Genomic DNA, 15,161 nt, shown 5'->3' with positions numbered 1-15,161 from the left:
TTTACTAACTCCCAACCAGTTGTTTAATTTCTTCCTAGGTGATTACTTGGCTTTTTTTCATTACTTAGTTAACTAACTGCTATGTGTGCTAAAGTGTGCTGACCCTGAGGAACACAGACTAGGAAAGAGAACCAAACTAGCCTGTGGGTTGTTTGTTAGTTTATAGCAGTCATGGCATGAACAGCAGATCACCTTTGATTACAAAAGACTAGAGTCTAAAAGAGCTTGAAGGGAGATTTTTATTTTAGGTGAACTGTCAGATTTCTCCAGAGATTAGGATCACATTTTTTCAATTAGATTGTATGGAAACTGGGTGAGACTGGATCCACAGTCCAAAAAAAATCACTTTGCAGTTCTATTAGGGTCTGCTAATTTATCCTGAACTTTAAACAGCCCGGGGTCATTTGGCTTCCCAGAGAGCTAAGTTACAGTGGTAGCTACTCTAAACTGTACACTGAAGTATGGTGCTGCTAGCATGAAGCAGTCTCTCAAGCTTATTTGGCCTTCCCTGAGGCAAACTAGAGACTGCTCAAAATGAATTACACCACTACATAAGCACATTGAAAATCATTTATTTGAAAGGGCACACGCTACTCATGGTAGCACATGCTCATGATTTTCCACCAGCAGTATCAACAGATGAGAGCTAAGACCAGTCCGTAATAAACTCAGAAAGCAGCTTGGGGCATGGTTGATTTCTGCCTCCTGCTAAATTCCTGGCTGCATAAGGTGTTAAATTTTATATATGGCGACTCCTGAGATAGAAGCAGACATTAGTGACTATGCCTCATCAAGAGAGGTGAGAGTATGCGCTGGTGGTGTTACTGTAATGTAGTAGATGGCAAATTTGACCATATCAAAGAGATCATGCATCCCACTCATTGGAGGCAGACTGTACAGAAAGATTGGACTGGCTAGGTTTCTTGTCTTCCGGACACAGGAGTATAGCTATTGATAAATATTTGGGTACAAGCTAACACATAATGTGTTTGGACAAATTAAGACAAATTACAATGGTCAGATATGATTAGAAAGGTCTGTGCTCTTTTCCTCAGGTTCCCCTCTTCATTCCTGTCTCCTTCACCGTCATCTGCCTCTTCGCAGTGGGAATGTCTTTCTACTCAGACCCGGTGTATGTCAGCATTGGCTGTGCCATGGTTTTGAGTGGTTTTCCAGTCTACTTCTTGGTGATCAGCAGGCCAATACCTGACTGTTGCCGTACCACATTCTGTGAGTATAAATTTGATAAAAGGGATAACCTTAAACATAATGTAGTATTAGATTCTACTCAGGATTCATAAATCACCACCTATGAGAGGCTGTGTATACTAAGTCTGGGTTTAATACAAAGAACTATAGAAATTAAAATTAAGAGGATGACCCAAGCTGTAGTGATTGGCTCCAGATCTGAATGTTACCAAATTTCAGGGAGTTGGTTCTCGGGTTGCAATTTGGCCCCGTCTCTAATAAAAATGTATTGTGATAAGGGGTCTACTTAAATCACAGAGAAATCACACCATTTTCATGGGTTGGCCATGGCATAAATAGCAAATTTCTTGGATGTGTTGCACACCCATGAAATTTGCTATTTATGCCATGACCAACCCATGAAAATGGTGTGATTTCTCTGCAGTGTTTCTCAGACTAGAGGCCTGGACCCAAAAGGGGATCGCAAGCCTATTAGGGGGTCATGGTATTGCCACCCTCACTTCTCTGCTGTGGCTGGCGGGTGGCGCTGCCTTCAGAGTTGGGCACCAGGACAGCAGCCGCAGCTCTCTGCTCTGCCTTCACAGCTGGGTGGGCAGAGACTAGATTTCATAGGGGAGACGAGATTTCACGGTCCGTGCTGTGATTTTCACACCCGCGAATTTAGTAGACCCCAATGATGCTGTACATGCTGATTTCTACTGAAAGCCTGGGGAAAGTATTGATAGGAAGAGAAGGGAAACACTGTGTTTGTTTTCTTTAGTTCCCAGTATATACTTGTAAACAGGCAAAATATACATGTTGGTCATGGAACACCAAGATTTTTATCCTGTCTTTAGAAAAATCTTAGAAGTATGTATGGACAATGGATCTGGAATACAAGTAAGATATATTTTGAGAGGATTTCCCCGTGTGGTATCAAACACAAAGTTTCAGGGGTAGCTCTGCCACCTTTAATACAATAAAAGCAGCAAAGAGTCCTGTGGTACCTTATAGACTAACAGAAGTTTTGGAGCATGAGCTTTCGTGGGTGAATACCCACTGCGTCGGATGCAATTCACCCACGAAAGCTCATGCTCCAAAACTTCTGTTAGTCTATAAGGTGCCACAGGACTCTTTGCTGCTTTTACAGATCCAGACTAACATGGCTACCTCTCTGATACTTTAATACAATGTTTGTCTCTCAGATAAAGCATTGATCATATCTGTGTTTTATCCTGCACCCTTACTTCTTTAGACTTGGTGCATTAGTAAATTGCCCCTGAGTTCTATTCTGTCAACAACCATTGTGAATGTCTAAGACGACACAGAAGGAAGGGTAGCAGAGATACCTTTTGCAAAGAATGGGCTGTATTAGACAGTTTCAATTGTGTTGAAATAAATTGTTTCTCCACACAAAATACTCGACCCAAATACCAGTTTTAACATAGTTCAAAAAACAAATTAAGCATTCCTCTCTCCTTTTTTTTCTTGTGACAGATTATCTTACATTAAAACTTCAGGTACTGCTGGAAGTAGTCAGACAGGAAATCAGGACTTATTGAAGACCACATCTTATTGGAGAAGACACAAACTGGCTTGTCCAATGAAAGCCACTAGTCCCATTTCTGATCCTTTTGGCCTGCTAAGAGACCAGGAGGCACTCTTAATTTTGCAGTGAGTGCGGTGCAACTAGAGATGTCCAGAACAAATAACTTAGATCCAAACACCTCCAAGCTTTGATGATCTGGATTTTGCATCCGCTTCTATCTTTCTAAACCCAAACTTCACATCTGACCAGCTGACTTTTGGAGGTGTTCAAAATCAAGATTCAAATTTTGTAGGTTGGTTCATCTCTCAGTGACGCACATGATTTTTAACTTCCTAGGCCTTGAGGAAAGACAAGGTGAAGAAGAGTGCCTGTTTCACAATCCAAATATCATTTAAATTGACAGCTATGGAAAACAAATTCAGCTTTTAGATGGAAGGTTATGGAAATCTGAAATGATGTGCTGAGGATGGTCAAATGCTTTTAAGGTAAAATTGGAGAGCGGGAAAATCAATAAGAGAACTACTTAAGAGAAGCAGAGTGGTAAGTGAACTCCCATTCTCCTTCCATTGGACAAAATGATCTTTGGGACTTAGAGTTCAGTTCTACTTTGAAAAATGACTAAAAAATGCCTTGTTGTGTCTCAGTGATTTCCCAGTCAAATTTGCTTGGTTTACAAGAACAAAACCTATTCATTTTTTGGTGTACCAGCCCTGCCCAAAATCTGAAAGTCGACTTTTTTTCTCCTTCTTAAGCATAATTAGTAGTAAAGATTCTCCAGGCTAAATTCCGACCTCATATCTGTGCAGCCCCACAGAAGTGGGGTTGTACAAGTATAATTAAGTAGTATAGTAGAATTTGGCTCTGCAAAGGTTTAGTTATCAATTCCTGTAGACGATGCATGAGTTAAACTAGAACACACCTCACTTTCTCAGAGTTCTTCACAGCCAATGCACCTAAGAGGAGTAAATACTAGAATCTTTTTGTCACTAAAGCCAGAACCCATGACCCTGAATTCACATAGGGAGCAGGTCTGAATAAGAAGATGCAATTTTTATATAGTCATTTCAGGGTATAACTGCATCTTAAAGGAATCTCAACCAGAAGTTGTTGGTGAGTTGAGAGCAGGGATTTTAATAAACATATCCTTCAAGGCAGTAAGAATGCAAAGATATTAAGGTCTTGATTCAGCCAAGCACTTAAGCATGTGCTTTAATTGTAAGCACATGCTCAGATGCTTTGCTGAATCAGGACCTAAATGCTCATTTGAACGAAGTTTCTCTTAAGTTAATATTTTTGGTTTACAGTGTAATATTGATGTTGCAAAATTCTGTCCAGATGCCACAGTAATCAGTTATTTACAACAACTTTTAAAAGTGTGACTCAAATTTTAAAAGATGAGAATCAGTATATCAGGAATTGTCCATCTTAGCCCTCTGAAGAGGGGAAGGCCAGAACGTGAAGATTTTAAGTACTTCATGTTAAGCCTCTAAATATTTAGATCAAAACCAAAGTAGCATTTACAGAATTGTAATATCAGTCAAAACCCTATTCAATGTACTATCAAGACTTTTTAAAATAAAGTTTTCAGATGTGATTGAGAGTCATTCCCTTTGTTGAGGTCTGTCTGTTTTCACGCTAAAGTGGAACTAGGGGTACGTCTACACTACGGGATTATTCCGAATTTACATAAACCGTTTTTGCAAAACAGATTGTATAAAATCGAGTGCGCGCGGCCACACTAAACACATTAAATCGGTGGTGTGCGTCCATGGTCCGAGGCTAGCGTCGATTTCTGGAGCGTTGCACTGTGGGTAGCTATCCCGTAGCTATCCCATAGTTCCCGCAGCCTCCCCCGATTTTTGATGGGGCAAAAATCATTGTCGCGGGTGGTTCTGGGTACAGCCTCACCCCTCCCTCCCTGAGCAGCAGACAACCGTTTCGCGCCTTTTTTGCTTGGTGAACTGTGCAGACGCCATAGCACAGCAAGCATGGACCCTGCTCAGCTCAATACCGCAATCGTGAATGTTTTAAACACCTCGCGCACTCTCGTGCAGTCTATGGTGAACCATGACCTTCAAACCGAGGCGAGGAGGAGGCGGATAGGGCAGCGCGGCGATGACGGCGATGAGGACGTAGACACAGAATTCTCTCAAACCGCAGGCCCCTGCGCTTTGGAGATCCTGATGGTAATGGGGCAGATTCTATCCATTGAACGCCGATTTTGGGCCCGGGAAACAAGCACTGACTGGTGGGACCGCATTGTGTTGCAGGTGTGGGACGATTCCCAGTGGCTGCGAAACTTTCGCATGCGGAAGGGCACTTTCATGGAACTTTGTGACTTGCTTGCCCCTGCCCTGAAACGCCATAATACCAAGATGAGAGCAGCCCTCACAGTAGAGAAGCGAGTGGCGATAGCCCTGTGGAAGCTTGCAACGCCAGACAGCTACCGGTCAGTCGGGAATCAATTTGGAGTTGGAAAATCTACTGTGGGGGCTGCTGTGATGCAAGTAGCCAAAGCAATCACTAAGCTGCTGCTACGAAAGGTTGTGACTCTGGGAAACGTGCAGGCCATAGTGGATGGTTTTGCTGCACTGGGATTCCCTAACTGTGGGGGGGCGATAGATGGAACCCATATCCCTATCTTGGCACCGCAGCGCCAGGGCACCCAGTACGTAAACCGGAAGGGGTACTTTTCAATGGTGCTGCAAGCACTGGTAGATCACAAGGGACGTTTCACAAACATCCACATGGGATGGCCAGGGAGGGTTCATGACGCTCGCGTCTTCAGAAGCACTACTCTGTTTAAACGGCTGCAGCAAGGGAATTACTTCCCAGACCAGAAAATAACAGTTGGGGGTGTTGAAATGCCTGTCGTTATCCTGGGGGACCCAGCCTACCCCTTGATGCCATGGCTCATGAAGCCATACACAGGCAGCCTGGACAGTGGTCAGGATCTGTTCAATTACAGGCTGAGCAAGTGCAGAATGGTGGTGGAATGTGCATTTGGCCGTTTAAAGGCGCGCTGGCGGACATTACTGACTCGCTCAGACCTCAGCCAAACCAATGTCCCCTATGTTATTACTGCTTGCTGTATTCTCCACAATCTCTGTGAGAGTAAGGGGGAGACCTTTATGGCGGGGTGGGAGGCTGAGGCAAATCACCTGGCCGCTGATTACGCGCAGCCAGACACCAGGGAGATTAGAAGAGCACACCAGGAAGCGGTGCGCATCAGAGAAGCTTTGAAAACGAACTTCATCAATGGCCAGGGTACAGTGTGACTGCTGTGTTTGTTGATGAACACCCAACCCCCTTGATTGACTCAGTCCCTGTAATCAACTCCCCCTCCCCCTTCGAGTACAGCTTACTTATGCAAATAAAGTCACTCTCATTTAAAAAGCATGAATTCTTTATTAATTCATTATAAAAAGAGGGAGAGAAGTAAGGGTGTGGTTTGGGAGGAGGATAGGAGGGATGGAGAAGGCCATTAAAAAAAATTCACAGTAACGACAGCCTTCTGGTTGGGCTGTCCACGGGGGTGGAGTGGGCAGGTGCACGGAGCCTCCCCCCACGCGTTCTTACACGTCTGGGTGAGGAGGATGTGGAACATGGTGAGGGTTGAAGGTGGTTATACAGGGGCTGCAGCGGCACTCTGTGATCCTGCTGCCGTTCCTGAAGCTCCACCAGACGCCGGAGCATGTCAGTTTTATCACGCAGCAGCCCCAGAGTTGCATCCCGCCACCGCTGATCTTCCTGCCGCCACCGCTGATTTTCCTGCCGGTCTTCCTGCCGCCACCTCTCATCTCGGTTGTCCCTCCTGTCCTCACGTTCATCCCTCCTGTCCTCACGTTCACTGGCCTCTTTCCTGTAATTTGATACCACGTCCTTCCACTCATTCAGATGAGCTCTTTCATTGCGTGTAACTTCCATAATATCCGAGAACATCTCATCTCGCGTCTTCTTTTTCCTCCGCCTTATCTGTGCTAGCCTTTGGGATGGAGGAGGGATGGTTGAAAAATTTGCAGCTGCATGAGGGAGATAAATATTTAGAAAGATACATTTTACAGAACAATGGTTATACTCTTTCACAGTGAACAGCACTATTCACCTAGCACATGTGATTTCCCTACAAGGTCGCATTTTTCATCTTAATAGTGAGTGCTTGCAGCTCTGGAGTTACAGATCTCACAGACACAGGTCCAGGCATCAGAATTCAGCTTGCATGCGGCCATGGTAAGCCACTGTCTTTCGGCTTCTGTAGTGATTTACCCCTCCCCCCCAACGCATGGCTAATACCACGCTAGCTCCCTGCTAATCAACACCCTTCCCACCCCCCCACCCACTGCGTGGCTGGTAGCTTGGGGAAGATCGCCGGTGACCAAACACAAAAAAGATCATCGGCATTTCACTCCTCCCCTCCCCCCGCTTCGCTACGTGCAGGAAAGGTTTTTTTTTAAGCTGCTGCAGTCCACGAACCCAGTAGAAAAATGGCCACCCCCCCTTACTTAAATTCCTGATTTTTAAACAGGTTATCCTGAACGATATCACTTTGCTGAGGATAACACAACAAGATAAGAGCGGATGCTTCTTGAATGCCAGCAGTCACCGGGACCATACGCTGCTATGCTTTGCCACGCAATGATACCTGATTACTTGCTACATGCATGGCATGGTAAAGTGTCCTACCATGGTGGGCGGAACAAGGGTGCCTTGCCCAGAAACCTTCTGCAAAGGCTTCTGGAGTACCTACAGGAGCGCTTCATCGAGATGTCCCTGGAGGATTTCCTCTCAATCCCCGGACATGTTAACAAACTTTTCTAAGTAACTATACTGTCTGCGAATGCATCCCAAGTCCTCAGGGCAAATCAATCATTAAAAAAGGCTTGCTTAAAAAACAATGTTTGCTATTTGCAAAGGTACACTCACCAGAGCTCCCTTCCATGGCGTCATTGTCTGGGATAGTTGCTTGTGAGGGCTGGGAGGAGGGTAATTCCGTCAGGGTGATAAAAAGCTCCTGGCTGCAGGGGCTCACGGAGTGCTGTGTGCTCTCTGCTAGGTCTTCCTCCTCTTCTTCATCTTCATCTTCCCCATCTGCATAATCCTCAGCCATGGCAGAGATTACAACCCCCACCTCGGAATCCACGATCAGGGGTGGGGTACTTGTGGCGCAGCCCCCTAAAATTGCATGCAGCTCAGCATAGAAGCGGCATGTTTTTCGACCTGCCCCAGACCTTCCGTTTGCTTCTTTGGTTTTCTGGTAGGCTTGCCTGAGCTCCTTAACTTTCACTCTGCACTGCACTGAGTCCCTGCTGTGGCCTTTCTCCGTCATAGCCTTAGAAATTCTTTCAAATACTTTTTCATTTCATCTTTTGGAACGCAGTTCTGTTAGCACGGAATCCTCTCCCCATATAGCGATTAGATCCAGTACCTCCCGTGCAGTCCATGCTGGGGCTCTTTTTCGATTCTCAGGAGACTGCATTGTTACCTGTGCTGATGAGCTGTGCGTGGTCACCTGTGCTGATGAGCTCTCCACGCTGGGGAAGCAGGAAATGAATTTCAAAACTTCGCGGGGCTTTTCCTGTCTACCTGGCCAGTGCATCCGAGTTCAGAATGCTGTCCAGAGCGGTCACTGGTGCACTGTGGGATAGCTCCCGGAGGCCAATACCGTCGATTTGCGGCCACACTAACCCTATTCCGATATGTTAATCCCGATATTAGCGCTACTCCTCTCGTCGGGGAGGAGTACATAAACCGATTTAAAGAGCCATTAAAATCGATATAAGGTGCCTCCTAGTGTGGACGGTTGTGGCATTAAATCGGTTTTAGGAGCGTAAAACCGATTTAAACGCCTAGTGTAGACCAGGCTTAGAACAGACTGTCTCAGGCCTGGTCTACACTATGCATTTAAACCGGTTTTAGGAGCATTAAACCAATTTAACGCCACACCTGTCCACACTAAGAGGCCCTTTATATTGATATAAAGGGCTCTTTAAACCAGTTTCTGTACTCCTCCCCAACGAGAGGAGTAGCGCTAATATCGGTATTACCATATTGGATTAGGGTTAGTGTGGCCGCAAATCGACGGTATTGGCCTCCGGGCGGTATCCCACAATGCACCACTGACCGGTCTGGACAGCAATCAGAACTCGGATGCACTGGCCAGGTAGACAGGAAAAGCCCCGCGAACTTTTGAATATCATTTCCTGCTTGCCCAGCGTGGAGCTCTGATCTGCACGGGTGGCGATGCAGTCGCAAATCCAAAAAGAGCTCCAGCATGGACCGTACGGATATGATCGCTGTATGGGCAGACAAATCTGTTCTATCAGAGCTCCATTACAGAAGACGAAATTCCAAAGCATTTTAAAAAAATCTCCAGACAGAGGCCATAGCAGGGACTCAGCACACTCCTGCGTGACAAGCGTAACAGAAAGCCAAAGAATCAAATGGACGCTCATGAAGGGAGGGAGGGGGGACTGAGGATTCAAGCTATCCCACAGTTCCTGCAGTCTCCAAAAAGCATTTGCATTCTTGGCTGAGCTCCCAATGCCTGTAGGGTCAAACACATTGTCCGCGGTGGTTCAGGGCATAGCTCGTCAATTTACCCCCCTCCCCCACCCTCAGAAGGAAAAGAGAAAAAAATCGTCTCTTGACTCTTTTAAATGTCACCCTATCTGTACTGAATGCTGCTGGTAGACGCGATGCTGTGGCAGTGAACTGTAGCATCCTCGCCCCCCCCCCTCCTTGGTGGCTGATGGTACAATATGACTGATATCCATCGTCATCATCAGCCTTGTGGCAGATGGTATAGTACAGAAGGACTGGTATACGTCCTCATCATCAGCCCATGAGTGCTCCTGGCTGGCCTCCCGGTCATTCCCAGTAGATGGTACAGAACGGCTGGTAACCGTCTTCATCATAGCAACAGGGGGCTGAGCTCCATCAGCCCCCACCCTTCATGTGTAAAGAACAGATTCTGTACTGCCTGGACTATCATAGCAGCGGGATGCTGGGCTCCTCTCCCCCACACTGCTTAATGTCCTATCTGGACTATCATAGCAGCTGGAGGCTGCCTTCCCCTCATTTTATCTCACTAACAAGTCACTGTTTCTTATTCCTGCATTCTTTATTACTTCATCACACAAATGGGGGGACACTGCAATGGTAGCCCAGGAAGGCTGGGGGAGGAGGGAAGCAACAGGTGGGGTTGTTGCAGGGGCACCCCCTGTGAATGGCATGCAGCTCATCATTTCTGCGGGATCTGACACGGAGCGGCTGTGCTCTCTGGTTCTCTGATACACTGGTTCTCTTGTACACTTGCCCCATATTCTAGGCAGGACTGATTCTATTTTTAGATACCATAAAGGAGGGATTGACTCGGGGAGTCATTCCCATTTTTGTCTTTTGCGCCCCCGGCCGATCTCAGCCAGGGGCACCTATGACAGCAGCAGATGGTACAGCACAGAAGGACTGGTAACCGTCATCTCATTGCCAATTTACAATGGTATGGTAGATGGTACAGAACGGCTGATAACCATCTCTGCTATCATGCAAAAGCAAATGAATGCTGCTGTGTAGCGCTGCTGAATCGCCTCTGTCAGCAGCATCTAGTACACATACGGTGACAGTGACAAAAGGCAAAACAGGCTCCATGGTTGCCATGCTAATGGCGTCTGCCAGGGCAATCCAGGGAAAAAGGGCGCGAAATGGTTGTCTGCCATTGCTTTCCCAGAGGAAGGAGTGACTGACGACATTTACCCAGAACCACCCGCGACAATGATTTTTGCCCCATCAGGCACTGGGATCTCAACCCAGAATTCCAAGGGGCAGGGGAGACTGCGGGAACTATGGGATAGCTACGGAATAGCTACCCACAGTGCAACGGTCCAGAAATCGATGCTAGCCTCGGACTGTGGACGCACACCACCGAATTAATGTGCTTAGTGTGGCCGCGTGCACTCGATTTTATACAATCTGTTTTACTAAACCGGTTTATGTAAAATTGGAATAATCCCGTAGTGTAGACGTACCCTCAGTTGCAGGGTTAGCTGCACCTCTGACCCATCCGGTCTCTGAGTGCATCCCTTCGGTATCAGGCCTCACACCTTTCTCTCTCCTGGAGTGGAATTGTGTGATTCTACCATTCTTAGAATATACCCTGGGCTACAGCACCCTGCGTATTGACTGGGGTCGGACTGAGGTCAGTACCTGTGGGTCTTCCCTTCAGGAGCTTGTGACCAGGCAGCTTTCTTAAAGCAAAGTATTACAGTATGAAGACAGCATGACATCAGAGAGGATTTTAAAACAACAAAAGGTCTATCTGCATGTCTATTTTACTTAGAGTCCTGCCATCCTTTGGTAGGGACCCTACGCAGGCCTCACTTTCCCAGTCACCCTTAACCTCTGACATTTGGGTGTCAGTCTGAATCTGGTTCCCATTAACTCTCTCTCCATGGAGGGAGTCTCCTTTTAAAACCAGTCAGGTCTTCTCCTGTGTTCACAGATTTGGACTCCTCCTTGACGAAGAAGGTCTGCTGAGCTCAGGATGGGGGCAGAGGTAGAACTTCAGAGTGAATGACTCTTGTATTGTCCTGTAAGTGTTGGCAGATGGTGGCTTTTGAGCCATTGCTCTGCTTCCTGCCTGTTTTTCCAACAGCCTGCTATTAAACTAAACCAACATTCATACAGTAACTATCCCAATAACCAGGTCAACACTCCTAAACTACTACAGAGCAGCTCCACCTCCCCCATACAGAGGAATCCGTAAGTGGATGAAATAAAACCTTTTCTCCATTATAGGGAAAAATGAACGAGTGTGTGAAATAGGCACATCTTGTGTGTTTAGGTCAAGTTTCTTCTTACGGAACATCATTTACCGATGATAAATTAGTTGCTAAATAAAGGAAAACCCCATTTCAATTCAATGGCTAACAGTCTGATAGTGCTCCAGAAATTCTCCTACAACATATGAAGCAGGTTATCAGTCCTTACCTGCTGCATTACAAAAGAAAATAGTTCAAGTAGCTGTTTTATACACTGGAAACTTTAAAACAGTTGCAGTCTCTGTGCACTTTTGACACTAGAAATCCATGGGTGCAAAGGTCTACCACCATCGATCTTATGGCAGGATGGAGGCTTCTGTTTTGATTAAAAGCATCAAATCACTTAATGTTCAACAGAAAATAAACACCAGTATTGGATGAGCTCAGTGATTTCAATTTGTGGTCACTTGCTTGTTTTAGAGAGTGAGTTGGGCTGTTCCTGGCAAGGAATGAAAGAAATTTTCCATCGAGTCAGAATTGCTAGAATTGAGACCTGGCACCTAACGGTTGCTCTTGGTCTCAGTTCAGGAGAATCTTTTGCCAGTAGCTTCACTTTTTGAAAATGAGGCTTCAGCATCTTATTACCTCACCAGCTTTGTGTTTCTATCTTTTATTGGACCAAATTCTGTTGGTGAGAGAGAAGCTTTCAAGCTTACACAGAGCTCTTCCTCACAGGTTTCCCCACAGACCAGGACACACCAACTCAAAGCAGCACCAGACCCTGCCCGAACAACTGATGCAAAATCTACAAACATATCTCCACTGCTACAATGATCAACACCCCCACAACGCACCTTTCAAGATCTATTGGTCCTACACGTGTGATGTACCTCATCCAGGGCACTAAATGTGACCACTCTGTCTGACCAATCCGTCCTCAGCCACAAAGGCAGCCTGCACAACACTTTCAAAACATGAGCCCGGGAGCTTAAATTCATAACTTTGCTAGACACTAAAAATCACGGTTTTAATAAGGACACTGGATTTATAGCTTATTACAACAATCTCCTCCAATTCCCAGTTGCTTCTTCCCCCACTTTTCCTCTCTATGACTGGAGGGGTGTTAACTGGCCACTTCACCTTGAATTGTCCCTTGAAACGTGTGTTAACTACTTATGCTAAACAATCTGTTCTATCTTGTATTTAGCTGTGGCACTCTGAGTACATTTCCCAGACCTGTCACCTGAAGAAGAGCTCTGTGTGGCTCGAAAGCTTCTCTCTCTCACCAACAGAAGTTGGTCCAATAAAAGATATTACCTCATCCACCATGTCTCTCTCATATCCTGGGACCAACTCACCTACAATAACATTGCAGCATCTGACACTTCATAGCTCATGGATTAAATAAAAAGCTAGAGTTTGGGAAATCAAGGAAGTGATTGAGCAGTGCTATGGGAAAGGTCATGAGTTACTGGAAAAGGTTAGATGGAGATGAACTAGAAAAGTCTGTACACTGACATGCCTTGTAAAACTAGTTTACTTGATCCTTATATTGGCTTTTTCAGACTGTGCCCACAAGATGCATTCATAACACAAACTAGCATTCCCAGAAAGTCAGACTAGGGTTGAATAAACCTCAGTGGTTACTGGTTTGGTCTGAACAGCTTAGTTACAACAAATTTTATTTCGGTCAATTCAGTCAAACTTAATTGCGAAAAACCTATTTGTATCTGAGTGGGTATGTATAACTGAACTGTTGGTGGGGTTTGTACTTGGGACTTTTACCACTAAAAGCATGGATCTCTACTAACCTGAAGTCCTCAAGCTGAAGAAGACTCATTGACCTTTTATATAGCTCAGTCACGAGAGGGGGAGACATTCTCCTAGAATTCACCCACGAAAGCTCATGCTGCAAAACGTCTGTTAGTCTATAAGGTGCCACAGGATTCTTTGCTGCTTTTACAGAACCAGACTAACACGGCTACCCCTCTGATACTATTCTCCTAGAATGAGCTATATGTGCCCAGGCAACTCATAGGGGTCAGCATTTATCATAAAATTTGGTGGTGGTAGATAGGGTGACCAGATGTCCCGATTTTATAGGAACAGTCCCAATTTTTGAGTCTTTTTCTTATATAGGGTCCTATTACCCCCTACCCCTTGTCCTGATTTTTCACATCTGCTGTCTGGTCACCCTAGTGGTAGAAGACAACTCAATGACAATCTGCCGATTCTTTCTCCTTTACTAAGTTGCTGCCGTGAACACAACCCAGGCCTGTACTATCACCAAATCAATACCATCTGATGGCCTTTCTACAGCCTATAAAATCAATTGGTGGTTTCAATGCAGATTTTAGCATACAGTGCCCAGATCACAAACATTTCCATGAGAGTTGGTCTCCTTTTTGCCAGTTTTAGCAGAGAAACCAACAATGGAATGAGTGTGGGAACTGAAATACTGTCACAGAGTTCAGTTTGGGGTAGGTGGTGGTGGTTGGGGAGTGTGTGAAATCTAGACCACTTCCTATATTTCACTGACTGTGCTTCAAGAGGCAAGAAGCCTTGTGGGTTGGAGGGTGGAGACAGGGCAGTTTCCACACCCTGTGGAGATTGTGGTCATCTTTCTCCACTTGCTGTCCTGATGGCTTTGTTCATCTTGCATGTAGATGTGCCTTCATGGTCTGTGCCTGATGACCAGGCAGGTCAAACAAGGAAATATGCATTCCTTTGCCTAGGGCAGACTGGGCTTATACATTTCTTGCCAAACACATTTTAAGCACCTACTTCTAGCCCGTAACTCCTTGGACATAAACATACATACATCATATAATGATTGTTTGGACCGGGGTGTTACCTGTTTGTATCTGATACCCTACATGACACTTTTTAGATACAGATTATGACAACAGGAAGAAAAAGAGACTAAAAGAAAGCCAACAGAACAAATTCTAAAAAATATTTTATGAATCCAGTTGTTGTAAGATAAGGTCCTGGAACATAAGTCCTTGTATCAGAGGCCTGGTATGAAACTTAAGGCCTGAACTAAAGTAATGGTCAAGACTTTGCTAACATAAAGCAAAGTTAAGCTGTGAGCAAGAGGCAGGCCCTGCTCACAGAATCTGGCATGAAGATTACTGTGATCACTGCCTGCTCTGTAACCTTGGGTGCCTCACAATGCCTTGCTGTTTTAGCTTCCAACCTGGGCTGCTCACCACCAGCCTTCAGGCAAGCAGATCACACCCTATGTGTCTGTGTGCTAGACAGCGCTGGTTCAGCAGCTCTGACCCCAGCAGCCTGTCTTACAGCCCCATTCTGGCTGCCACCAGCCTTGGTTACAACCAGAACGTGACTGCAACACACTCCCCGTGCTGAATTTTCCCAGTATTGTGTGCATCTTCTTGACAATTCAGAGAAATAATAAGGTTCACTTGTTCTCAGATGACCCAGACCTGCTGATAGTGTGGGGACACAATTTAAAGGTTCAGCTGCCCCCAGAACAGCTGTCCCCAGAGACTGTCCAGTTTGGCCGATGTACATAGCAGAGGGGCATTGCTGGCATATGATGGCATATATTACATCGGTGGACGTGCAGGTGAATGAACCGGTGATGGTGTGGCTGATCTGGTTAGGTCCTGTGATGGTGTTGCTGGTGTAGATATGATGGCATA

The 15,161-nt window shown here is 45.6% G+C and overlaps 1 protein-coding gene and 1 long non-coding RNA gene across 4 annotated transcripts in view; one reads left to right on the top strand and one right to left on the bottom strand.

Annotated features, from left to right (window-relative positions):
- The window catches only part of LOC123350429 (cystine/glutamate transporter-like), a 32,858-nt gene extending 28,527 nt beyond the window's left edge, over positions 1-4,331 (top strand). For all 3 annotated transcript variants that reach the window (XM_044989045.1, XM_044989028.1, XM_044989036.1), the window contains 2 exons: positions 1,056-1,230; positions 2,686-4,331. In XM_044989045.1, the coding sequence (XP_044844980.1) occupies positions 1,056-1,210 (155 nt within the window). In that variant the 3' untranslated portion in view covers positions 1,211-1,230; positions 2,686-4,331. The remainder of the gene's footprint in view (positions 1-1,055; positions 1,231-2,685) is intronic.
- Positions 557-12,235, bottom strand: LOC123350461. Its single transcript, XR_006573763.1, has 2 exons — positions 11,723-12,235; positions 557-1,228 (listed from the first exon to the last, which is right to left on the bottom strand). It is a non-coding gene; the product is annotated as an uncharacterized LOC123350461 (long non-coding RNA).
- Between the last annotated feature and the right edge of the window lie 2,926 nt (positions 12,236-15,161).

This window comes from Mauremys mutica, chromosome 1 (assembly GCF_020497125.1).
Source record: "Mauremys mutica isolate MM-2020 ecotype Southern chromosome 1, ASM2049712v1, whole genome shotgun sequence".
Lineage (NCBI taxonomy): Eukaryota > Metazoa > Chordata > Testudines > Geoemydidae > Mauremys > Mauremys mutica.
The sequence above is the reverse complement of the archived record's forward strand: the minus strand, read 5'-3'. Positions and strand labels throughout refer to the sequence as shown.